Raw genomic sequence first — 26,917 nt, 5'->3', positions numbered from 1 at the left:
CGGGGTATAGAGTATAAAAGCTGGAGTCTGATGTTGCAGCTGTATAGAATGCTGGTTAGGCCACATTTGGAATACTACGTCCAGTTCTGGTCGCCGCACTACCAGAAGGACGTGGAGGCTTTAGAGAGAGTGCAGAGAAGGTTTGCCAGGATGTTGCCTGGTATGGAGGGTCTTAGCTATGAGGAGAGATTGGGTAAACTGGGCTTGTTCTCCCTGGAAAGACGGAGAATGAGGGAGACCTAATAGAGGTGTACAAAATTATGAAGGGTATAGATAGGGTGAACAGTGGGAAGCTTTTTCCCAGGTCGGAGGTGATGATCACGAGGGGTCACGGGCTCAAGGTGAGAGGGGCGAGGTATAACTCAGATATCAGAGGGACGTTTTTTACACAGAGAGTGGTGGGGGCCTGGAATGTGCTGCCAAGTAGGGTGGTGGAGGCAGGCACGCTGGCATCATTTAAGACTTACCTGGATAGTCACATGAGCAGTCTGGGAATGGAGGGATACAAATGAATGGTCTAGTTGGACCAATGAGCGGCACAGGCTTGGAGGGCCGAAGGGCCTGTTTCCTGTGTTGTACTGTTCTTTGTTCTTTGTTCTTTATTCCAGCATTGAAAATTACTGTTTGCGTCCATGAAGCTTAGAATATATTTTGTTGAAATAAATGCAGCGGCTGTCAATGAGACCACAGTGGAAGATAAATGCCTATATTTTGTAGTGCAAATAAAATCGTAAAATCATTGGCAAGGACCAAACTAAAAGGATTAAAACATACAGTTGTAGCATTGGCCAAGAGAGAAAATCAATTCAGAAAGTGACAAGGGAGCGGCTTGCCCTGTAAAGGTGTGGAAGGGAGGGGCGTTAGGACCTGCCGGGAAGCTTGCTCCCTCAGGTAGGAAGGAGCCTGTCAGCTTCACCCTCAGTCACTGAGCTGCGCTGCTTGTCCTTTCCTCTCAGTGCACAGCCACCAGCAGCCAGCCAGCACCGGGCTGTATCCCAGCAATGGGATCAGCTGGCACCGCACTGAAATACCAGCCTCAAAATATGACTTCCCGGGATGAATAACTACTGACAAAGGATAAGTGTGGAAATCCAAATCGCGCTTGATTCAAGGATGTTTTCCCCAGATGCGCGTTGCTCACGTTTGGATGTGATCTTGCTGAGAGTGATGGGTCTGGTTTGGCTGAGCAGTTTTGCTAAAACTTCTTCGGACTTCTCCGGTAGGTGATGACTATCCAAGAACACACTGAAGGGGGGCGGGGGGGGGGGGGGGGAAGAGGGGAGAGAAGTGAGTTTTAACCATTAAATCCTTTAAAGAATAAATGTGCTTCACATTCAAGCAAAGTATTCTTGTTTTAAATTGTTTTGTGGGGAGATGGTTTACCAGAGTTTAAAAGTTTAAAAAGTTGGAAACATTGCAAACTGAAAATCAAGTAGGAGTGAGATTGTTTAGTTGAAACGTTCTAGTTGACAGTAAATCTAGTTTTGTTTTAAGCATTGGGAATTAGAACAACAAGGTGATTTATTCCGCACGTATTCATAAACATTGATGCGTTTTAAGAATGACTGAGAATCATACACAAGAGTTTCTTCAAAGGGGTTTAAAGATGCATCTCCTTCTTACGGAGTAACCAATGTTTCACATTTCATATACATATAACTCTGTCGTGAGACGCTAAACTGTCTTAAATTCACTTTTCTAGTAATATTCCGGAATGTCTGTCTTCCTGAGGTTGTGAGAGGCACCGACCAGCCCAATGCCCCCTTCCTTTCTGCTATCTCTGTAAAACTGTCCCTAATTGCAGCCTCCTTTCCCTTAATGACGCCGGAGTGAATTTAATCCTACTTGTCAATCTAGCGGCAAAATGTGTCTTTTTTTACATGAATGTGTTGGCAAAGTTTGTTTAGAAGATAATTGAAATAATCATATTTGCCACATTCCTGGGACGCTTGAATTAAGAGGGCTTGATGCTTTTGATTTAGTTTTGAATGACTTTGTCCGAGCTCTGCAGAAAACATAAGGAAGAGCACTCATTCGGAAATCATATGTTCACCTCAGATCCTACACTTCACTTCAGCGTTTTGCATTTTCAGTTGAGAACACACTAAGTTCAGAAGCCCGAGGATAAGACGAAGCCAGCTCCACTTTCTCTTCCATATCAGCATTTTAATAATGGCTCGCACACAAACAAGACAAAAAGTTTTTATTCAGGACCGCGGCAAAACTCAAGCTGAGGCAAGATGTTGGAGCAGATTTGCTATTAGTTCCTTTTCACGCCTTTGTGGATCTCCCGGGGTGTTTTTGCGAGCGAAGATGCATTTGTTTAATAATGAGTCGTTTAAAATGTAAACCATCCATTGTCACCTATCTGCTAATTGGCAATGTATGTTTATTCGGTTTAGTTGTGCGCGGGTCTGAAGACAAAATCGCCCGTTGCCTTTAATCAGACCATAATAAAAAACAATTTGTTTGACAAGCTCTTTTCAGATGATTATCGAGGGGATCTACATGCTCACCGATTTTGAATGGTCTTTAAATAGACTTTGATATTGAGTTTGAGTTTGAAAAAGGTGAGTTGTACCCTCGTCTTCTTTCTTGGCAGATAGATCTAACATGTGACAGCGGGAGGGAGAGAAAAAAAAACAGGCTGGAAGCGTTTAGTGTAAATCTAGGATAATGATTGCCAGAAAGGAAATTACAAGGTACTAAGTAGAAAGTGTCCTTTCACCATTGGAACATGGGATTTGAATCCTGTCCAAAATAGTCAAACGAAAAACCTGCTGTTTCTGCCGACTATCAGAACTGATTAGAATTTGGGCACTCCGAAGAATTAAAGATGTTTATGGTAGAAGGTAGGAAAACTTACTGGTGCAGCAGGGGGTGATGCTGTTCTAAGATTGAAGGTCTGGGTGTATTGTTTAGGCAGGACATGGCGAGTTTAACTCCGCATGTAGCTTGTCTTGTTCCTGACCCGGGAATGCTAAATGTTAACAGAGTGTACAGAGTACCATTTCCTATAACTTGAAGGGGCTAAAATCATTAAAACAATTATACAGTCTTGAAATGGATGAATTTAGGATGTTGTACTTTGCCATCGGAATGCTGAGGATGTTTTGACATGGAAGTTTGCAAATGTCAGTTAAAGTTGAAATAGAGGGAACATGACTATTATAATCACACGCCATAGGATTGGAAGGTATATTTAACAGATTACATAAGAACGAATTACAGGAAAATGAATAACCTGATGTGTTATGGATAATAAGTGGTTGGAAGAATTTCAAAGACAATGGCTGATTTTTTTGTGCAAGTGGCAAGGGTCCTGCTGCAGGGCTGAAAGCATGACGGGTGGGGAGGGGGGGGGGGGGGAGGGGGAGTCTGCTATGGCATGTAGTGGGATCCAGGGTCACATTTTACCAACACAAGCCAATTAAGTGTCTGCCATCTCATTAAGTTTGGCAGGCCAGCCCTGAAGAGCTGCCAGCCTAATCAGAGGACCAACAGCTTAGCAATGTCACCAGGAGCAGTGACCACTGCCAGGGCTGCAACTATATCCAATGGCCGTACACCCGCAAAGCCAAGTGGGATCTGGGACAATAAACAGAAAATGCTGGAAAATCTCAGTAGGTCTGGCAGCATCTGTGGAGAGAGAGATTAGAGCCAACGTTTCAAGTCAGGATGACCCTTTGTCAGAGCTGAAAGCAAAGAAAACTAGACAACGTTTATACTGTTGGGGGCAGGGGTGCAATTGATAGGAATGGCATAGACAAAGGGAATGTAAATGGTAAAGGCTAAATTGGGGTCTGGGGTTGCTGGGGCCAATCAGACAGGCCTTGATGAGGGCAGAGGTTTCACTGAGGGTAGGTGGTGCTGATGCCACATCAGTGGCCATTGCTGTGTGGACCAGTGAGTGGCCAAGTCAATTTGATTCACTCCCATGATATCAAGAAATGGCGGAGCATGCAGCAATAGCTATGGGCTGTAGTGCTGAAGACTTGATTACCAGAACTAGTTATGCCTCTGAGCAAAGTCTCTTCCAGTACAGCTACAAAGCTGACATCCAAGCTGAGGTATGTTTTGTCCACATAAAGCAGGGCAAATATTAACTGGCATAGTATTAGTGTGAAAGAGGGGGCCACGAATGGTGAGAATTGACTGCACTGATTGTTAAAAAAATTTTCAGAGCTCTATTATTTTATGAGAAGTGATTAAATAATTCAGGCTTGCATTCCCTGGAATATAGAAAGTTAAGTCAAAATTTGATTTGAGGCTTTTAGGATTTTGAAAGAAATTTGTGTGGTAGATAAAAATTGTATTTGGGGGAATCTGAGACAAGGGGACATAAAATCTTACGATCAAAGCAAGGCCATTCAGGAGAGAAGTTAGGAAATACTTCTACATAAAAGGGCTAGACATATGATGCATCCATTACAAAAAAACTTTGGATGCTAGCTCAATTAATGACTTGAAACTTGAAAGGGATAGAATTTTGCTTACCAAAAGTAATAAAGGATATGGGACCAAGGTGGATGTATGGAATTAGGATGCAGATCATTTCTGATCTCAGTGAATGGTGGGAAAGGCTCAAAGGGCTGAATATCTTACTCCTTTTTCTATGTTCCATCTTGATGTTGGAAATATCCACACATCGAGCTACTTAGCTGGCCCATTCTGCAGTGTTTAGAAGAATGAGGGAGAGTCTCATTGAAATGTATAAAATTCTTTGAGGGTTTTACAGGATGGATTTGAGAGACTGTTTTCCTTGCCTGAAGTGCTTGGAACTAGTGGTCATTGTTTCATAAGAACATAAGAACTAGGAGCAGGAGTAGGCCATCTGGCCCCTTGAGCCTGCTTCGCCATTCAATAAGATCATGGCTGATCTTTTTGTGGACTCAGCTCCACTTACCTGCCTGCTCACCATAACCCTTAATTCCTTTATTGTTCAAAAATTTATCTATCCTTGTCTTAAAAACATTCAATGAGGTAGCCTCAACTGCTTCATTGGGCAGGGAATTCCACAAATTCACAACCCTTTGTGTGAAGAAGTTCCTCCTCAACTCAGTCCTAAATCTGATTCCCCTTATTTTGAGGCTATGCCCCCTAGTTCTAGTTTCACCTGCCAGTGGAAACAACTTCCCGACTATCTTATCTATTCCCTTCATAATCTTGTATGTTGCTATAAGATCTCCCCTCATTCTTCTGAATTCCAATGAGTATAGCCCCGGTCTACTCAGTCTCTCCTCATAAGCCAACCCTCTCAATTCCGGAATCAACCTAGTGAATCTCCTCTGCACCCTCTCCACTGCCAGTGTATCCTTTCTCCGGTAAGGAGACCAAAACTGTACACAGTACTCCAGGTGTGGCCTCACCAGCACCTTATACAGCTGCAACGTAACCTCCCTGTTTTTAAACTCCATCCCTCTAGCAATGAAGGACAAAATTCCATTTGCTTTTTTAATGTCCTGCTGCACCTGCAACCAACTCCCTGTGATTCGTGCGCAAGGACACCCAGGTCCCTCTGCACAGCAGCATGCTGCAATTTTTTTACCATTTAAATAATAGAAACATAAAAACATAGAAAAACTACAGCACAAACAGGCCCTTCGGCCCACAAGTTGTGCTGAACACATCCCTACCTTCTAGACCTACCTATAATCCTCCATCCTATTAAGCTCCATGTACTCATCCAGGAGTCTCTTAAAAGACTCTATTGAGTTCGCCTCCACCACCACTGACGGCAGTTGATTCCACTCGCTCACCACCCTCTGTGTGAAAAACCTACCCCTAACATCTCCCCTGTACCTACCCCCCAGCACCTTAAACCTGTGTCCTCTCGTAGCAGACATTTCCACCCTGGGAAAAAGCCTCTGAGAATCCACCCAATCTATGCCTCTCAACATCTTATACACCTCTATTAGGTCTCCTCTCATCCTTCGTCTCTCCAAGGAGAAAAGACCAAGCTCCCTCAGCCTATCCTCATAAGGCATGCCACTCAATCCAGGCAACATCCTTGTAAATCTCCTCTGCACCCTTTCAATCTTTTCCACATCCTTCCTATAGTGAGGCGACCAGAACTGAGCACAGTACTCCAAGTGGGGTCTGACGAGGGCCTTATATAGCTGCATCATTATCCCCGGACTCCTAAACTCAATCCCTCGATTGATAAAAGCCAGCACACCATATGCCTTCTTAACCACCTCCTCCACCTGCGGGGCCGATTTTAGAGCCCTATGGACCCGGACCCCAAGGTCCTTCTGATCCTCTACCGTACTAAGAGTCTTTCCCTTTATATTGTACTCCTTCATCCCATTTGTCCTACCAAAATGGACCACAACACATTTATCGGGGTTGAAGTCCATCTGCCACTTGTCCGCCCAGTCTTGCATCCTATCTATGTCCCTCCGTAACTTCTGACATCCCTCCAGACTATCCACAACCCCACCAACCTTCGTGTCATCGGCAAACTTACCAACCCATCCCTCTGCTTCCTCATCCAGGTCATTTATGAAAATGACAAACAGCAAGCGTCCCAGAACAGATCCCTGGGGCACACCACTGGTGACCAACCTCCATTTAGAAAAAGACCCATCTATCCCCACTCTGCCTCCTGTGGGCAAGCCAGTTCTGGATCCACAGGGCAGCAGCCCCTTGGATCCCATGCCCTCTCACTTTTTCTAGAAGCCTTGCATGGGGGGACCTTATTGAACGCCTTGCTAAAATCCATATAAACCACATCTACCGCCTTCCCTTCGTCAATGTGTTTAGTCACATTTTCGAAGAACTCCACCAGGCTCGTAATGCACGATCTGCCCTTGACAAAGCCATGCTGAGTATTCTTGAGCATACTAAACCTCTCTAAATGCTCATATATCCTGTCCCTCAGGATCTTCTCCATCAGTTTACCAACCACTGAGGTTAGACTCAGGATAATTCAGGATAAGGGGTAGGTCATTTAGGACCAAGGTGAGAAATTACTTCACTCAGTTAGTGTATGTTTGGAATTTTCTACCTCAGAATGTTCTTGATGCTCAGTTGTTTGGAATGTTCAGGACTGAGATGAATGGAATTTTGGACTCTAAAGGACTCGAGGGATATTGGGATCCGGCAGGAAAGTGAAATTGACATAAGAGGTCAGCCAAGATCTTAGTGATGGAGCAGTCTCGAGCGGCCAAATGGCTCCTTTTTCATATTGAATGCCATTTCCCTGCTCTTTCTCACATCCTTTCAATATTTCTCTCCAAATGAGTTATCAACATGCTGGGAATGACTGTTTGATAGCCCCCTGTAATGCATTTAATATTTTAATAACCCTTTTATATGAAAAATAATTATTGAAACTTTCATATTATGCTTCTACAACTAATCCTAGTTGTTTCTGTACTTGTAAATTCACTAAGCAGTTGAAATATACTTTGATATTTATCTCTTCAAACCGTCTTGATTTTGAACACATATGTGTTTGCTGCGGACAATGGTCTGTTGTCCGTAGCAAACTACCCAGTCTTCAGGAGAACAGTGACCACAACACCACACAACCCTGCCACAGCAACCGCTGCAAGACGTGCTGGATCATCGACACGGATGCCATCATCTCACGTGAGAACACCATCCACCAGGTACACGGTACATACTCTTGCAACTCGACCAACGTTGTCTACCTGATACGCTGCAGAAAAGGATGTCCCGAGGCATGGTACATTGGGGAAACCATGCAGACGCTACGACAACGGATGAATGAACACCGCTCGACAATCACCAGGCAAGACTGTTCTCTTCCTATGGGGGAGCACTTCAGCGGTCACGGGCATTCGGCCTCTGATCTTCGGGTATGCGTTCTCCAAGGCGGCCTTCACAACACACGACAGCACAGAGTCGCTGAGCAGAAACTGATAGCCAAGTTCCGCACACATGAGAACGGCCTAAACCGGGATCTTGGGTTCATGTCATACTATCGGTAACCCCCACAGCTTGCCTCCTGGACTTGCAGAATCTCACTGGTTGTCCTGTCTGGAGACAATACACCTCTCTTTAACCTGTGCCAATGTTCCCTCCACTCACATTGTCTGTATCTTTAAGACTTGATTAGCTGTAAAGATTCGCATTCTAATCAGTATTCTGTAACTTGATTTTGTGTCTCTGTGTGCCTTGTTTGTGAGCAGATATCCACTCCATCTGATGAAGGAGCAGCACTCCGAAAGGTAATGGCATTTGCTACCAAATAAACCTGTTGGACTTTAACCTGGTGTTGTTAAAACTCTTACTGTGGTTAATTCAGCCATTTTTCAAATCTCTCATTGCTATTCTTATCCTTGGACCATTCTAATTAATCTGTTTTGTACCTTTTCTGTGGCTTCAATATCATTGATGTGGAGGTGCCGGCATTGGACTGGGGTAAACACAATAAGAAGTCTCACAAGACCAGGTTAAAGCCCAACAGGTTTATTTGGTAGCACAAGCCACTAGCTTTCGGAGCGCTGCCCCTTCATCAGGTGAGTGGGAGTTCTGGTCACAAACAGGGCATATAAAGACACAAACTCAATTTACAAAATAAGGTTGGAATGCGAGTCTTTACAGGTAATCATGTCTTAAAGATACAGACAATGTGAGTGGAGAGAGGGCCAAGCACAGGTTAAAGAGATGTGTATTGTCTCCAGCCAGGATTGCCTCAACCAGGATCTTGGGTTCATGTCACACTATCTGTCACCCCCACGACTTGCCTGGGCTTGCTAAATCTCACTAACTGTCCTGGCTGGAGACAATACCATCCAGGACAAAGCAGCCTGCTTGATTAGCACCCCTCCCATAAGCATTCACTCTGTCCACCACTGGCGCATAGTGGCAGTGGTATGTGCCATCTACAAGATGACCTTCAAGAACTCACCAAGACTACTTAGGCAGCATCTTCCAAATCTACAACCACGACTATCTAGAAGGACAAAATCAGCAGACACGTGGGAGCACCACCATCTGGAAATTTCCCTCCAAGCCGCTTACCATCCTGACTTGGAAATGTATCTCTGTTCCTTCTCTATCGCTGGGTCAAAACCCTGGAACTCCCACCCTAACAGCACTGTGGATGTACCTATACCACATGGATTGCAGCGATTCAAGAAGCCAGCTCACCACCACCTTCTCGAGGGAAATTAGGGATAGGCAATAAATGCAGCATTTGCAGCATTTTGCTTTTATTTATTGGTAGGATTTGTCTGCCGAGGTAATTTGTTGGGAGAGTTTTTTGTATTATTTTCTTGCTTGGCCACCCCAATCGCTTCTCTGTGGTGTACTTTCCCCAGCTGAGAGGATACAATTGCTACATTTCTGCTAATGTTACTCTATAGAAAAGCAAGAATAGCCTAGACACTGAATGGTCTTCTCATTTTTTTCTTCCACTTACTGAGGAAGCACATGACTTTTGTACAGTGCTCACTAATAGTACAATTGAGACTGGGAACTTACAGCACGCAGCATTGTAGTAACATATGTTAGAGCTCAGATATACTCTTCCAGCCTGCTACCTTACATTAGGGCTGTTTTGTGACGGATTTTTGCAATGCATATTTAATGACATCTCTGGTGGGCTGTGGAATGAACCATATAGTGCAGAATGTCTTGTTAAGAGTTACTTACAGTGATGCATTGTATTTTCAAAACCAAGTTTAAATGTTAATGAATGAGTAGGTAGGGTGGCAGGTGGGTAGGATAACTGGATGGGTGGAATTGTAGAGTGGCAGGTGAGTAGGATGGTGCGATAGCCGGTGGTTGAGCTAAGTTAGGCAGGAGAGTGGGTAGGTGGGCCAGGCGCTAGTCAGGTTAGGTTGGAGATTAGTTTAGTGGTGGGGGTTAATGAGATCTGGTCAGGGGGCCTAGTCAGGTGGTGGGGTTGTCACTGCGGGGTGGGGGGGGGGGGGGGGGGGCTGCAGGGGGGGTGAGGGCATGACAGTGTGAGTGATTGGGAGGAGATGGGGGGAAATCAATAGTAAAATTTCAGTGGTGTGAAATTGAAATGAAAATTGTACGATTCTGTGAAGAATAATGATAGATCAGAAAATTGGACAGAATATAAAAATAGCAATCATTGACTTAAAAAAGAGGATGAATTAGAATACGAGAGAAAGCTAGCTAGAAATATAAAAACAGATGGTAAGAGTTTATATAAGTCTTCAAAAAGGAAATAAGTAATTCAAATGGCTACTGCTCATCGAGAGGATGAATCTAGGGAATTAATATTGGAAAATAAGAAAAAGGTGGAAACATTGAACAGATTTGTGTGTCTATCCTCACTGTAGAAAATCAAATAACATCCCAGAAATACGCGTAAATCAAGTGCCGAAAGGTAAGGGGGAATTAAGAAAATTACCATCAACAGGGAAAGAGTACTGAGAAAACTGTTTAAAATTTAAGGCTGACAAATCCCCAGGACCTGATGACCTACATCCTAGAATATTAAAATAAGTGGCTGCTGAGATAGTCGATGCATCTGTTGTAATTTTTCAAAATTTCCTAGATTCTGGAAGGTCCCATCAGATTGGAAAATGGCAGATGTGACTCCTATGTTATTGTAAGGAGACAGACAGAAAGCAGCAAACTATAAGCCAGTTAGCCTAACATCTATTATAGGGAAAATGCTAGAGGTTTTAACAGGCCCCTTAGAAAATCTCAATGCAATCATGCAGTTGACATGGTTTTGTGAAAAGGAAAAAAGTGATTGACTAATTTATTAGAGTTCTTCAAGGAAGCAACAGGCAATGTGGATATAAGGTAATCTATATAGGTGATTTTAAAAGGCATTTGATAAAGCTTACTACACAAAAAACGGTATCAAATCTCTCTCCCTACCTGTTCCCCATATCCCTTTAACCCATTTTTTTATTAGAAATATATCTATCTCCTTCTTGAAACTATTTAATGATTCAGACTCCACTGCACTATGGGGTAGCGAGTTCCACAAATTCACCACCCTCTGCGAGAAGTAGTTCCTCCTCATCTCAGTTTTCAATCTACTGCCTCTCAACCTATACCTGGGACCTCTTGTTCTAGAGTGCCCCATAAGAGGAAACATTTGGTCTACATTTACTCTATCAATCCCTTTTAGAATTTTATATACCTCGATCAGATCCCCTCTCATCCTTCTAAACTCCAGTGCGTATAAACCCAAACTGTTTAATCTCCCCTTGTATGTCAACCCTTTCATCCCTGGGACAACTTTTGGAGTTGTCCTTTGAGATAAATAGCCATAATCTGCTCCTCAGTTGTCCAATATATGTGTAAATGATGCTTCTTCACTTTCTATTCCCTGTTCAGATTCTGTAAATGTATAATCAGTGTCAATTAGCTTTGAGGAATATACCCCAAAGGTTTGATTGCCATGTTGTAAAATTACTGTTAATCCAACATTGCTATAACCTGACCCATGCCTTTCCAATCTTTCTGCTTTTCTCTTTTACAATATACCTGGTCTCCTGGGTGAAAATTTATTTCTCATGGTCTTACAAAGTGCCATGATGCTCACTGAATTTTCTCGGAAACATAAGCTTTGATAAATTCCCTCTCCCTACATGGAAAGCACTCAAATGCTCAGAAAAAAATTGAACTAATTGTCGTCCCTTCCAAGGCCAAGAGCTGATCTCACATCACCAAAGATATTTTTGGATTTCTCCCATGAACTAATTAACAGGTTCTGTAGCCCCCCCCCACCCCCCCCCCCCCCCCCCCCCCCTCAAGCTATTTGAAGTGAATTTTGCATGGATTTTGCACACCAGGGCAGATGTCAGTTTACAGCTTGATTGGTCAGCTAAGACATTGTGAAGTATCTCATCAATTATTTTGTGATTTCTTTCACGGGGCCCATTACTAAAGGGACTTTCCACAGCTGTGTTCATTACAATGAAGCTTATATTTTTACATATGCTTTTAAATTCATGTTGGAAAACTCTTTCCCCCCACCCCACCCCCATTGTCAGTTAGAAATTCAGCAGTGCTTCCCATCCGGTTCCTATCCAGTTTTCCATTGTATTGTCCACAGTTACCTTTACTATGTATTACTGTTGGCAGACTGAATCTAGTTGCCATGTTATGAAGTGTAAGAGCAATATGGTTTTGTCCTTATCCCATTATCCCTCGACCATTGCTACAACTTCATTAAAGTATCTTGCTAATGGGGATGGTGCTCTCCTATATTTTTACATATATCGCAATTCTCACTGATCTCCTATAAGTTTAGTATATCCATCATCCATTAACCCTGCATCCTTTAGTAGAATTTTTAACCTATGACAAAGATCAATGGGCAAATTGCCAATGTAGTTTTAAAACAATTTGCCTTTTATCCTTTAAGCTTCTACCCCCTGATGTCATTGACACTTCTTTAACATCATGATTAGAAATGTTGGGCGGGATTTTAAAGCCTCACTCGAGCGAGACCGGAAATTCCCACCGGAGGTCAATAGACATTTCCATTGTCTGCCCCTCGCCCGCTCCAATTCCATGGTGGGCAGGGCGGTAGCATTCCAGCAGTCAAGTCTGGTTAACAGGATACAATAATGTGCAGATTGTGTAAACTGTACATCTACAGATTTCCGCAAAATAATTGCCATATCGTGTTCCATATCTAAATTCATTTGAGCCTTTTTCATAGCTTACCCAATGATATCTGCATATTGCACCTGTGCTGATAAAATTGCTTAACTCAGCTAATTTACCATGGAATCGCCACTCTCTTTGGTGGCTTTAACGTGTTATCATCCCTGAACCTGAACTAGAACTTACAACCTCCTTAACCTTAATTCAGCCTTTATTATTTAGAGAATCCAGGCAACACTTTAACTAATCCACTCCTATACTGTGGACGTGCACTCACTGTCTAACACAGCACAATTGAATGATTCCGCAACCAGTGCATCCATTACCAGACTATAGCTTCTGGTTACTAGTACAATTTCTTCCGACTGATCATCAATGTCATCATCCTCCCCTTCCGAATTTTACGTGTAACATGTTATTGGCACAGTGGTTAGCACTGCTGCCTCAGAGCGCCAGGGGCCCGGGTTCGATTCCCGGCTTCGGTCACTGTCTGCGTGGAGTCTGTGTTCTCACCGTGTCTGTGTGGGTTTCCTCTAGGGGTTCCAGTTTCCTCCCGCATTCTGAAAGACATGCTGGTTAGGTGCATTGGCCATGCTAAATTCTCCCTCCGTGTACCCGAACAGGTGCTGGAGTGTGGCGACTAGGGAATTTTCACAGTAACTTCTTTGCAGTGTTAATGTAAGCCTACTTGTGACACTGATAAATAAACTAAACTAAATTCATTTAAAAAACCCTGTTATTCGATTTTGGACAATTCATCACGTAATGATATTTAGAGTCACATCTGAAATACCTGGTTTCCATTCCTCGGTTTTTCCTGGGGTTCATTCTCCTGCTATAGTTACCCAATTCCTGTCATCTGTTAGAGCTACTAAAAGGTTCTCTATCCTCATTTCTTCTGTTTGTGGTTCTTCTTTTGTACTGATGCTAAGGTCCCACATCCGAATGATCTCAAAATGCTGTTAGCATTGAATCATACATCTTTTGTGTGATTGCTGAATGTCCCATTGGTGCCACGAAAGTGGCTGGAAATTAGTTTCCCCAGAAATTTTCCTGAAACTTCAGACATCTGTACCAAAAGTATATCCTACTGAGAATTAAACACCAGTCAAGACCAGGAGCCTATCCATGTTCAGTACTTTAGCATAAGGGAAGCTGATGGTGTAGTGGTGTTGTCTCTGGGCTAGTAATCCAGAGACACAGGGATGAGGGTTTGAATCCCACCATGGCAATTGGAGAAATTTGAATTCAATAAAAAATCTGGAAGTAAAAGTCTAATGATGACCATGAAACCATTATTGATTGTCCCATCTGCTTCACTAATGTCCTTTAAGGAAAGGAAATGTGGTTGACATTAAATGCCCTCTAAAGTGGTTGAGCAAATCACTCAGTTGTATAAAACTGCTAAAATGAATTAATATGGATGGACCACCTGGCACCAGAAACAACAATGGCAACCCAGCCCTGTCAACCCTGCAAACTCCTTCCTACTAACATCTGGGAACTTGTCCCAAAATTGGGAAAACTGTCTCACAGACTTGTCAAACAACAGCCTGACATACTGATGGAATCATACCTTACAGACAATGTTCCATCATTACCTTCCCTGTGTCTATCCTGTCCAGGGGAGCTGTGTTGATAGTTGCTCAGTTGCCTGGAAATCCTGGCTGGGGGGATTTAGCTGCTAGCGTGGGCCTATGGCAGGCGGTGAGAGAACCAAGATGGAATACTTGACTTCATCCTAACCAACCTGCCAGCTGCAGATGCGTCCATCCTTGACCGTATCAGTAGAAGTGTCCAGCGCACAGTCCTTGTGGAAATGAAGACCCTCCATCGTGTTGTGTGGCACTACCATAATACAAAACAGATTTTCGAACAGATTTAGCAATTCAAGATTGGGCAATGATGAAACTGTGTGGGCCATCAGCAGCAGCAGAATTGTACTCCACTGCAATTGGTAAACTCATGACCTGGCATACTTCCACCCCCCCATCCCCTACCATTACCATTAAGCCAGAGTGAAGAGTGCAGGAGGGCATGCCAGAGTGGCACCACACATATCTAAAAAAGAGGTGTCTACCTGCTGAAACAACAACACAGGATGACTAGCATGCCAAACAATGAAAACAGCATGCACAACCCCTCAACCAGCAAATCAGAGCCAAACAGTTCTGCTACATCCAGCTGTGAATGATGGTGGACAATTAAATAACCCACTGGAGGAGGAGGCATTAGGTCAAACATGGGCAAACATAGGATCCTCCTATCTGTCTCCTCAATGATTGGGGAAGCCCAGCACATTAGTGGAAAAGACAAGGCTTAAGCTTTCGCAATTATCTTGGAAAAGACAGAAGTTCCGAGTGGATGATCCATTTCAGTTTCCTCTGGAGATCCCCAGCATCACAGATGCCAGTCTTCAGCCAACTCAATTCATTTCATGTGATAGCAAGAGACAGTTAAAGGCAAAGGATATGGGTCCTGGCACTATTCCAGCAGTAGTACTGGGGACTTGTGTTCTAGAACTTGCCGCATCCATAGCCAAGATGTTCCAATACAGCTACAAAACTGGCATCTACTCAGTAATGTGAAAAATTGCCCAAGCATGTCCTGTACACACAAGCAGGATAAACCCAACCCACCCAATTACCGACCCTACTCTCAATCATCAGTAAAGGGGTGGAAGGGGATCAGCAACAGCGCTATCAAGCAGCACTTGCTTAGCAATAATCTGCTCACTGATGCTCAGTTTGGACAAAAAAGCTGAACTCCCTCCCTAACAGCACTTTTTGGTATGCTTACACTATGTGGACTGCAGTAGTTCAAAAGCCAAGTCACTACCACCTTTTCAAGGGCAGTTACAAATGGGCAATAAATGCTGGACTACCCAGTGATGCCCACATCCCAAGAATGAATTAAAGAAAATTCAACAATTTAAAAGCAAGCATTGAGTTAGGGATTCCTGCAACCTGACATATTTTTCCATGTAATAACTGCCCATCCTTCTAAATTTATCGATGTCTGACCTGACCTCACATATATTTAACAAATCAACTTTTTTATACATTATTGTATACATTTTCTAAATGTTCCTCAGTCCCCAGTTGCTTTTAGCTGTGAAAATACTCTACACCCAGTCCTGTTCATTCTTCATTCTTCATTCTTCCATTGGTCGTGAGGTTCAGCTTCACATAACAACAGTGGAAAATCATGCCCTGATACTTTACACTTGGTTTCTGCCATTCTTTTCCAAAGTAAATCCAATTACAATGTTCTGTTTGAAAATAAGTCTTAGTTTCCAGTCTTCACCTTTAGGCCAACCATTCTCTCCAATGTCATACAATCTGAGACGGTTGGTGAAGTCAAGGCCAAGCTCCAGTGTTTTTTTTTAACCAAGAGAGATTATTGATTTTGTTCAGACTCATCCCTCTCCTCCAACACTTGGTATCCCAATTGACCCCTCTTTATGTGTGATTAGTATGCTATTAACAAAGTGATTGGGCAAAAATTTGGCAGATGGAGTATAATGTGTGAAAATGTGAACTTTTACACTTTTTGGCAGGAAGAACAGAAAAACTGTGTACTATTTAAATGGTGAGAATTGCACAACTCACTTTGGAATGTATATTCAGGAACAGTGACGGAAATTAATCCTCTTACTGCCACAAGAAAAATTTTATAGCACTCACCAACCAGAGGAGAATGAAAGCTCCAGATATATTGAAGAGTGAAATCATTACTTCCTTCTGCTCTCCATCTCAGGGTCTCTGTGATTCTCTCCCTTACTCGGAGCCCTCAGTCCCTTTCAGACTCGACTGGTCACTAAAATATGGCTGACTGTCAACAGATCAAATGGGAGTAATGGGGTTAAAACCTGATTTAACTCTGAGGTACAGAAGGATTTGGGTGTTCTGGTACATGAATCAGAAGAAGTTGATATGCAAAAACAGTAAGTGATTAGGAAGGCAAATGGAATGTTGTTGCTTATTGTAAGGGGAATAGAGGAGAAAGCAGGGATGTTTTGCTACATTTGTACAGAGTAGTCTGTCAGACAACAACTGGATAACTGTGCACAGTTTTGGTCTCCATTATTTATAAAGGACATAATTGCATTAGACACAGTTCAGAGACGGTTCACTTGACTGATTCTTGGGATGAAGGATTTATCTTCTGGGGAATGTTGGACATGTTGAACTGTATCAATTGAAGTTTTGAAACATAAACAACATAGAAAATAGGTGGAGGAGTAGGCCATTCGGCCCTTCGAGCCTGCACCACTGCATGAAGCATGAGAGGTGATCCCCATGAGGAGGCTTGACAGAGTGGATGCTGAGAGGATATTTCTCCTTATGGGAGAGACTAAAAGTCGGGGACACAGTTTAAAAACAAGGGGTCTCCTATTTAAGGAGAGTTTTTTTTTAGATGATGGTTGCTAATCTGTGGAATTCTCTTTGCCAAAGAGCAGTGGAGGCAGGGTCATTGAATATTTTAATTCTGTACTAAATAGGTTCTAGATTAACAAGGGAATCAAGGTTTACAGGAGAGTAGAATTGAGGCCACAATCCAATCAACTGTGATTTAATCAAATGGAGGAGCAGGCGTGAGGGGCCGAATGGCATACTCAAGCCCATTTGTCCGTATTCTACTCATTTGCAAACTGCCGAAGATGCTGTCAGATTTAGCAGAGTAATGACTCAAATCAGTGACAGTTTCACCATCATTACTACCGCAAAATCTGGGCCATTCTATAGGGCAATGCACCAAAGTAAAGAAGTTTATTCCATAAGCAATTCTAAAAAGCTCAACATTTCTGATAATTGGTACGCAAACATATTCAATTCTCCAAACCTTTCAGGATTATTTGGTGAATCGTGCAGCTGAAGAGGCAGTAATGCAGACTGGCATGACGGTAGTTAGGTTTATGAAATATGAGAAGCTTCAATTCAGTGCACACTGTGAACAAGAAGAAAAGAGCTTTATTCTCAAATTCCATTCATATTATCTGTGCAGCAGAAAAGAGGAGCAAAGGCTAAATCGATGCATGTTCAGGGAGACAGAACAGAGTGCCTGTAAGTGCAACTAATTTCTGATATTAGATTCAGAAAACCTAGGAGGTAAAATTCCTCTTAATGAAAAATAGATGGGTGTCTCATTTTCTCAGAGGCAATGACCCGTTGATGGAATCAGATTCTCAAAATTCATCGTTTTCAAAGCAGCGCCTTCATGCAATTGTGTTAGCAAATTTATTCTTGCGTTTTTAGTTCAAATGGGTATTTTGCCCTTAAGCTGAGAATTTAAATATCGTGATTCTCTGAATATCATTCTGGTCAGCCACTATTACCAGTCTGAAGTCTCTGGTAGAATTTTAGTAGCCAACCAAGTTACATTTTCAGCAAAAGCTTTTTTGTATTGTAGTCAGTAATTCCATAATTCTTCTTTGGAATATGGAGTATATTTTATGATGGAGATCTTCAACAGAAAACTGAACCATTTAGATACGAGTCACCTGTTTTTCTGTGACAGTTAAAGCCATTGGAAGAGGTGAATATTTTAAAGGCTAAAACTCAAGCAGATTAAGTCACCATTGAATCCCAGTCTGTTGCTATGACAGTGCCTCAAATTCACAGCTGGAGCAGATTAAAATTCAAATTTGTAGGGAAGAAAGTTCCATAACTGTTTGATTACATAAAACGTGCATTAGGAGAACACAGTTAAAAATCTGAACTGGAATCCAGGAATTCTTTTTGTTCTTTGTACCCCATTTACTCAGCTTTATCTACATCTTCACAGCAAGTTAAGTGAATTTGTTGATGATATTTCTTCAGTGGATGTTCAGATGCTTACAAAGATAGGACTATTTGATATAATATAAAGGCCATCACTCAACTGAGGGGCAAAGTAGATGACAGTAATTTACCAGCACCTGGGTTCTAAAGTAGTACCTCCCCACCCAACTCGAACATTCAATTCATAATGATAACTTTTCACACTGATAATGACAACTCTGAAGTATAATTTTTGGTGGGGCAGGTTTAAAAAAATGTTGATCTGCTTCAAGCTATAAAGGGAATGTGACACTCTAAAGGTTAGCAATAATTATAGACCAGGGTTAGTTTGCCAGATAAATAAGTGCCTGGAAAAGGTATAGTTTATCAACACGTCCATTTGCTTGTGCATTTATTGAACTATTTGCTTCAATGTAGTTTGGGTGAGGTTGAAATAAGATGGTATGACCTAGCTTAACCCCAGTTCAGTATTGTCATGTTTTTGTGTGCTGAAGAACATGTCATTATTAAGAACACAGAGGAATTATCCTAGTTGTGCTGATAATGATTATATCGTGCTTGACCCCAGTGGGATGCTCTGTGCCATTGTTCGTTTCCTGCAAGGTTGCCTCTGACTTTGTTTTCAACTTCATCTTTGCCCACCTCACTTTTTTAAATGCACTCCCACTCTTTCTCTTTTTCTGTCCTCTCGCTCAGTTGAAGACCCATGAATGAAAACCCACGGAGAAAGGGGATTGGAACTCAGTGCAGCTGTACCATTAAATCAGTGAAAGTGAATGGGTTTAAGATAAGGGCCTTTCCTACTGAGTCACATCTGGCAGGAACTGGCTGTGCAGATCAATAGTCACCTGATGGGATGTTTTTATTTGAAGGGAAAAATAATTTGCGACTCCTACTTTCACATTGGATTTCGCTGATTTCTTCCCCCTCTTTCCCCCAATTTTTTATTTTAAGTAGAGGATTCTGAGCATGGGTTCATTCAACAAGTTGAACAAGAGCCCCGTGACTTGCAAACTAATTGTCCACACTCAGCCCCCAGCTGTTTTTTTTAAACTCAATCTTTAGTAATCACAAGAGCCGCCCTTCCAAGGAAATTCTTCATTTTGTGCTGTGAAAGAGGGCAGACCAGTGGTGTGAAAAATGAACATAGAACTTAAAAAGCATCAGTGTAGGTGGTCTGCATGTTTTGAAGGTACTTGAGTATATATCTTTCATTTGAATTGGTTAAGAAAGGACACATAGAATCATAGAATCTACAGGAGGCCATTTGGCCCATTGAGCCTATACCAGCAACAATCTCATGCAGCCCTATCCCCATAAATCCACATATTTACACTCCTAGTCCCACTAACACTAAGGGACAATTTAGCATGGCCAATCAACCTAATCTGCACATCTTTGGAGTGTGGGAGGAAATGGGAGCGCTCGGAGGAAACCCACGCAGACACGGGGAGAACATGCAAACTCCAGACAGTGACCCGAGGCTGGAATCGAACCTGGGTCCCTGGCGCTTTGAGGGAGCAGTGCTAATCCCATACATATTGTTGTATTTTCTAATGGTTCAATGTTTCATAAAACTCAAAGCCAATGATGTCTCATTTTTTAGTGTTATGATTCACAGTGAACCAGTTTGTGTATCTAAGCTGGCAAATAAGCTGAATGTTGGGATAGCTGGATGGTACTAAAGCCCAAACTAAACGCAAAAAGCTGCAGATGCTGGAATCTGAAACAAAAACAGAAAAATGCTGGAAAATCTCAGCAGGTCTGACAGCATCTGTGGAGAGAGAATAGAGCCAACATTTTGAGTCTAGATGACCCTTGATCAGACTCGATGGGCCGAATGACCTCCTTCTGCACTGCAGGGATTCTATGAATCCTAGAGCCAGGTAAATCTGGGGTCTTGTGCAAGGAGGGTATGGGTAGTCTAGGGAGGGTGGTGGGGCAGTGGGTGTGGGGTTGGATTGGTGGGTAGGAAAGTAGGTAGCTGCCCCCGATCTGCAAAGAATCCTGTAAAGAAAGCTCCTCCCTTCCTTCCCACCCTTCGAAAAAGTGGCCTCCCACTCCCACCTGCTCTCCACGCTTATGGTTTGGGCAGCGTATTATCAAGGTCAATTTGTCTTGTTAACAATTGACCCTTCATTGTTTAAATATGATGGTCAGGCTGTTGATTTCAGCACCTGCCCACCCGTTGTATTATGGTGGTGACCTCAGGTGTGGGCGGGAAGCTGGTGGGCTGGGCACCTGCCCTATTTTCTGTGCTCACCCTTTGAACCCTCCCCCCCACCCCCCAAATCTCAACCCCCCCCAACTTCGCTCCCCCTGTGGTGTCCTTTAAATGCAGCCCAGCAAGTGATTAGGAAGGCATATGGAATGTTGTTTTTACTGAAAGGGGAATGGAATGTAAAAGTCAGTCTGGTTCCGGCTCGAAAAACGAAGTGTGGCCTGCCCATGGCACCAGTGTTTTTTTGGTCCGAATCTTACAGCTCATTCGTATTAATTTTTAGTGTCACAAGTTTCACACTGCTCAACCAGTGTGTTCCTGCTGACTTGCCTGCTGCATAATGACTTAACTGCTGCAAGCACTAGGGAGCTTCATATAAATGGCTCCCTGGCACTTGTTCCACAATGACAGCAGGGGATGGCAGACAAGAAGCAGGCACCAAACTTTATAGAAGGGGTCCTCACCGGACTGCTCGAGAGAGTGGCGCAGAAGCAGGACAACCTATACCCCCGTTCCAGGAGGTGGTCATCCAGCAGGGTGACCACCCCTGCCTGGGATGTAGTGGCAGCCCTGGTCTGTGTCAAGTGCACTCCAGAAAAGGTCAGGGCAGCAGTGTCGGAAGAAGATGAACGATCTTAGCTCAGGGGCTAGTGTAATATCAGAGAGTGTGGAGGAGAAGGTTCCAGAGGTAGATGAAGAGGACAACAAGAAGAAAGATGCAACAGATGATTTAGATGACATGGACTTCTTCAATCAAAAGAAGAAAAATAAAAAAACCCAAGAAACCTATTGGGGTTGACAATGGTGAATCCATTTACTTATTGTGATTGGGAAGTTTCTTGACCACAGACTATAATGCAACAATATTACAAGCCACGGTCAACTAATCTAGTCTCCTGCATTAAGAGGAAGCATGTACTAAATGCTCCAGGATGTGTCAGTACTGTCCCATAGTCTCCCACTGGACCCCCTCACACACCCTTTGCACCCCCAACCCCTTCCCTCACTCAGCCACTTGGTCTCTGCCAACACCAGGCACCAAGTCCCACAATCATAGTAGCTGCTATGCTCCTCACACTCCGGATCCCACCTAGGACCCATGTCTGCCACACCTCATCACCATCTTGTTTTGGTGGCCATGCTTTCAGATGCCTGAGCCCTACATTCTGACATTTCTCCCTAAAGATCTCCATCTCCTTACCTCTTTCCTCTTTTAAGATGCTCATTGCAACCTACCTCTTTGACTAAGGTTTTGGCCAAAAGCCCTAAAATCTCCTTATGTGGTTTACTGTAAATTTTCTCTTTATATCCTGTGAATTGCCATTAATTTTTTTTATGTCAAAGGTGCTATATCAATACAAGTTGTAATAGTTATGAAGGGGCAAATAATAAATAATCTTCTGAATGTTATCCATTGACACTGCCTAGAAATGTGCATGCGTGTTTGCTGGGTGAGAACAGAATCTGTCTTGGTTTCAATGTCACCGCAACCCCCACACCCCATGAACAAATAGCCTACAAGTATGCTAGGTCGAAGCTCGACAGAATAATGCTCCTTTGGCCAAAGATACCAGAGGGTTCCCAAAACCTGTAGAACTGTACAGCACCAAGGAGTCAATGCTTTCAGGAGGAAACATGAACACACAAATATTGAAATGAAAATGGCCAGAGGAACATATCAACAATGCAAAATTGTAGAAATATGGCCAGGTCAAATCTTTAAAAGGCTTAGTTCAGCTTGTCAAAGTCAGTAAACTGATGTAGAGTTACTGCTGTGATAAATCACATTCTCTTTTGTTTTACTGTGTACTGTGTGCTGAAGGATATCCTGGACTAGATAAACAAGTTACTGGATGAAAGTGCCCAGGGCTAGTTAAAAAAAAACTGCTGCTGGAAGTTCTGATGTTTCTATTAATTGCTGTTTTGCAATGATTTTGCATTTAGTTATTTGGGTTTTTTGTTCATTTTTTTTTGTTCTTTGTTTCTCTCCCATTCCCATCTCTGAGTGCAGCTTAATGAAACTCAGACACCCAGATTGGAGAGAATTTGTCTCCAAAAGTAAGTAATTATTGAGGGAAGTAAAATGATGAAACAGAAAATCATATGACTGTACAATATTGTATAATATAAATGACATGCAATATTTTAATGATAATTGCAACTTGAACTCAGTGATCAAACCATTGCTTTGATACAGTACATGATATTTTAAAGCTATGGTTACCAGTACTTTAAGAAGATAGTTTTAATCAGTTTTGGGTTTTCAATATGACTGGATTCCAAAAAGTACCACCCTGTAGGCTCATGAAAAAGGTTAGGACGTGGCTAGTCAGGGAACAAGTAGCAGATTCGACAGCAAACTGGACAAAGAAGAGCTAGGGTTAAAGGGTAACAATTTAGAGAGGAGGAAGCAGTATTCTATAAGGATCAGTACTGGGACCACTGTTGTTCATAATTTACTTAAATGATTCGGACTTGGAGACAAGTAACAATGTCAAAATTTGTGGATAATACTAAAATGGGCAACATAATGAACACTGGGGAAAAATGTCACAAAATATAAGAAGACATTAGAAAACTTGCAAAATGAGCAATTAAATGGCAAATGGACATTAAGATAGATAAACGTGAGGTGATGCATTTGGTTGGAAAAGCAACTTTCATTTATCTTGCACCTTTAACATTGTAAAATGTCCCAAGGTGCTTCACACAACAAAATTTGGCACCAACCTACATGAGAATGAAGACAGAAACCAAAAGTTTTGTCAAAGAGGTAAGCTTTTGAGAGCAACTTAAAGAAAGAGAAGTGGAGAGACAGAGCGGTATAGGAATGGAATTGGCATGGCTGCCAGTGGTGGAGCAATTAAAATTAGAGATGTGGAAGAGGCCAGACTTGGAAAAGCACAGATATCTTGGAGGGTTGTAGGTTTGGAGGAGGTTACAAAGATAGAGATGGGTGAGGCCATGGAAAGATTTGAGAACAACAATGAGAATTTTAAAGCTGAGATGTTGCTGGACTGGGAGGAGGTAAGCGATGGAGGTAAGTGAGCACAGAGTGATAAATGAACGGGACTTGGTGCAGTGTAGGATATTGGAAGCTGAGTTTTAGATGTGCTTAAGTTTATGAATGGTGGAAGATGGGAGGTCAATGGGAAGGCAGGGAGAGGGACATTGGAATAGTCATAGAGATAACAAAGATAGGTTTCAGTAGCAGATGACCTGCTGCAGATGGAGGATGAAGCAGTTGTGTTAATGAAGTGACTAAATAGTTGGGATCAGGGTCAATATCACACCCAAGGTTGCAAATGATCTGGTTAAGCCACAGGCAGTTTCCAGGGAGGGGAATGAAGTAAGTGGCTAGGAAACTGAGATGGGACTCATGATTACTAACTTCCCAATGTTTGGTTGGAGGAAATTAGTATTGATTCCATACTGGATATTGAACAAGCAGTGTGACAAATTAGAAACAATGGAGAAGTCAAGTGAGGTATTGATGACATTTAATTCTATGTGGAATCTGCCAATATGTTTGTGATTGACGTCATCAAGGGTCAGCATGTATATGATAAAAAAAGAGGTTCCGGGGGGGGGGTGGGGGGGGGGGGGGGCGGTAGCGCAGTGGGGGGCAAGGATAGATCTTTGGGGTACTCATAGAGTCATTGAGATTTACAGCATGGAAACAGGCCCTTTGGCCCAACTTGTTCATGCCGCCCTTTTTGTTTAAACCACTAAGCTAGTCCCAATTGCCCACATTTGGTCCATATCCTGCTATACCCATCTTACCCGTGTGACTGTCTAAATGCTTTATAAAAAAAAAATTGTACCCGCCTCTACTAATACCTCTGGCAGCTTGTTCCAGACACTCACCACCCTTTGTGTGAAAAAAAATTGCCCCTCTGGACCCTTTTGTATCTCTCCCCTCCCACGTAAACCTATGCCCTCTAGTTTTAGACTCTCCTACCTTTGGGAAAAGATATTGATTATCCACCTTATCTATGCCCCTCATTATTTTATAGACCTCTATAAGATCACCCTTCAGTCTCCTACACTCCAGAGAAAAAAGTCCTAGTCTATCCAGCTCTTCTTTATAACTCAGCCATCAAGTCCCGGTAGCATCCTAGTAAATCTTTTCTGCACTCTTTCTAGTTTAATAATATCCTTTCTATAATAGGGTGACCAGAACTGTACACAGTATTCCAAGTGTGGCCTTACCAATGTCCTGTAGAACTTCCTGTACAGGCTACCTCACCCTGGATCCCGTGAGATTTAACCTTATGCAACAACCTACCATGCGGTACCTTGTCAAAGGCTCAAAGACTCAAGAGGTCAGCAGTGGGGGATCGGAAAGAGAAGCCCCATTACAGGTGATTCTCTGGCTGCAACTTGATAGATGGAAATGGAAAGAGATGAGTGTTGTTCCACCCAGCTGGAGGAGGAGAGGTATTGGAGGAGGATGATGTTAACAATTGTTAACAAGGCTGCAAAAAGGTCAACAAAGATGAGGAGGGGTGGCTTAACACACTCACATGGGATGCCATTTCTGACGTTGATAAAGACCATTTTGGTACCGTGTTGGAAAAATGGGCTGGATATCAACTAGATCTTAGAAAATAACATAAAGTGGGAAGAAGGGCAAAGTGATGGAGATGAACAAATCATTAAAATCAGCATCGAAGGTTAGTAAATCAATTAAAATGTCCTAACAAAACATTGGAATCTACTTCTTAGGGTTTGGAGTTCTCAGGTAGTGAAGCAATGCTAGAGCTGTTTAGAAACATGGTCAGGCTGCCACCAAAAGAGAAAATGCTGGAAAATCTCAGCAGGTCTGGCAGCATCTGTAAGGAGAGAGAAGAGCTGACGTTTCGAGTCCAGATGACCCTTTGTCAAATCCTTTGTCAATTATTTATATGGTCAGGCTGTATCTGGAGTATTGTGCACAGTTCTAGTTTCCATACTGTAAAAGGACAGGAGCATCAGAGAAGATGTAAATTTATTGCATTAGTTTCATATCAAAATTGAAGATTACAGCTGGTGCAAAATATTTGACGAGGTTGAGGCCTTCTGTTTAGAAAAGAGGTGACCCGAGAGACCTCTTTAACATTATCAATGGGTTAGTTAGGATAGATGTGTAGCAGATGTTTCCACTTCTGGAGGAATCCAAAACTCAAGATCACAAGTACAAGGTAGCTACTCATACAGCCAACAGGGAAGTAAAGAGAAATTTATTTTTTCAGAATGACTACAATATGGAACATGCTCCTATAGGAAGTGGTTGGGTCAAGAAACTTCCAAATGGAAATTAAATAAGCTCAAATCCTTGTTTCATGGTACCCAATTTCAAGTTGCTTTGTTTTAAAGTCAGTTTTGTTTTAGGTCCATTTCCCCCAATTTAAGTAGCAATTTCTACCTTGGAGTCATTTTACATCATTGCTTTGCTCCCTCCCATCTTTGCTGCCCGTTCTCATTGCACGTGTGTGACTGCACGGCATTGCAGCCCATCTTCATTGCCATCTGTCTTCACTGGTGCATGCATCATCACCTTCTGTTGTCATCACGCAGCACGCGTCATTGCACATCAGTTCCCTTCATGTAATGTTGTGTTATAGAATCCGTACAGTGCAGAAGGAGACCCAAGTCTGTGACCCAAGCATGGTTAAGGAAGCTGTTTGTACTGTATTAAAGGCAACAACAACTTTTGTTAAAAAACAACAGAGACATCCAAAGCCAGAGTTGAGTTTTTTCAAACAAGAAGATGGATTTAAATTTGATTTAAATCTTGGGGTTTTAGGAGTGCCTGCTGTGGGTGAGACTTTTAAACCACTTTTCAAAGGAAACAGAAACACCCAGTACGTGCTGATAATGTGCCAGCTGCTTTCAAGAAAGCAAGAAAAGCCATCAGTGTAACAGTGAAATTGTTTTATGTTGCAAGTTATTTCAGCTAGGAATGCACTGTGTTGTTACTGCATGCTATTTCAAATTGTACATTTTTTTTTGGCAAGAAATGTCCTATGGAACCTAACTCCAGCTTTAACATTAATCCCGATGGGCAATCACGCTTCACATGAAGTCGTCTCACTTAAAGTTGTGATTTCCAACAAGCCAACCTCAACTTAAAATGGGTACATACTGTTGATGAGAGACAAGAGAGTAGAAAAATGTGTTGAAAGGCTGAGGCGAGGTCGATGGAATGAGTGATGACTCAGGTGGAGTATAAGATAAGGTAAAGGTAAAGTTGCCTTGGTCCCAAATGATCATAGTGGTGGTGATTTAACTTGAGGATAACCACATCTCAGGCGAGGGGCAAGGTTGAGAAGGTGGTGCCCTCGTGAATAAC

At 42.5% G+C, this 26,917-nt stretch overlaps 1 protein-coding gene across 1 annotated transcript in view; it reads left to right on the top strand.

Moving 5' to 3' along the window:
* The first annotated feature begins 888 nt into the window (after nt 1-888).
* LOC144493630 (protein eva-1 homolog A-like) overlaps nt 889-26,917 on the top strand; it is a 298,521-nt gene continuing 272,492 nt past the window's right edge. The window contains exon 1 of the mRNA XM_078212884.1: nt 889-1,219. Within this exon, the coding sequence (XP_078069010.1) occupies nt 1,114-1,219 (106 nt within the window). The 5' untranslated portion in view covers nt 889-1,113. The remainder of the gene's footprint in view (nt 1,220-26,917) is intronic.

Source organism: Mustelus asterias, chromosome 5, assembly GCF_964213995.1.
Source record: "Mustelus asterias chromosome 5, sMusAst1.hap1.1, whole genome shotgun sequence".
NCBI lineage: Eukaryota > Metazoa > Chordata > Chondrichthyes > Carcharhiniformes > Triakidae > Mustelus > Mustelus asterias.
The sequence above is the reverse complement of the archived record's forward strand: the minus strand, read 5'-3'. Positions and strand labels throughout refer to the sequence as shown.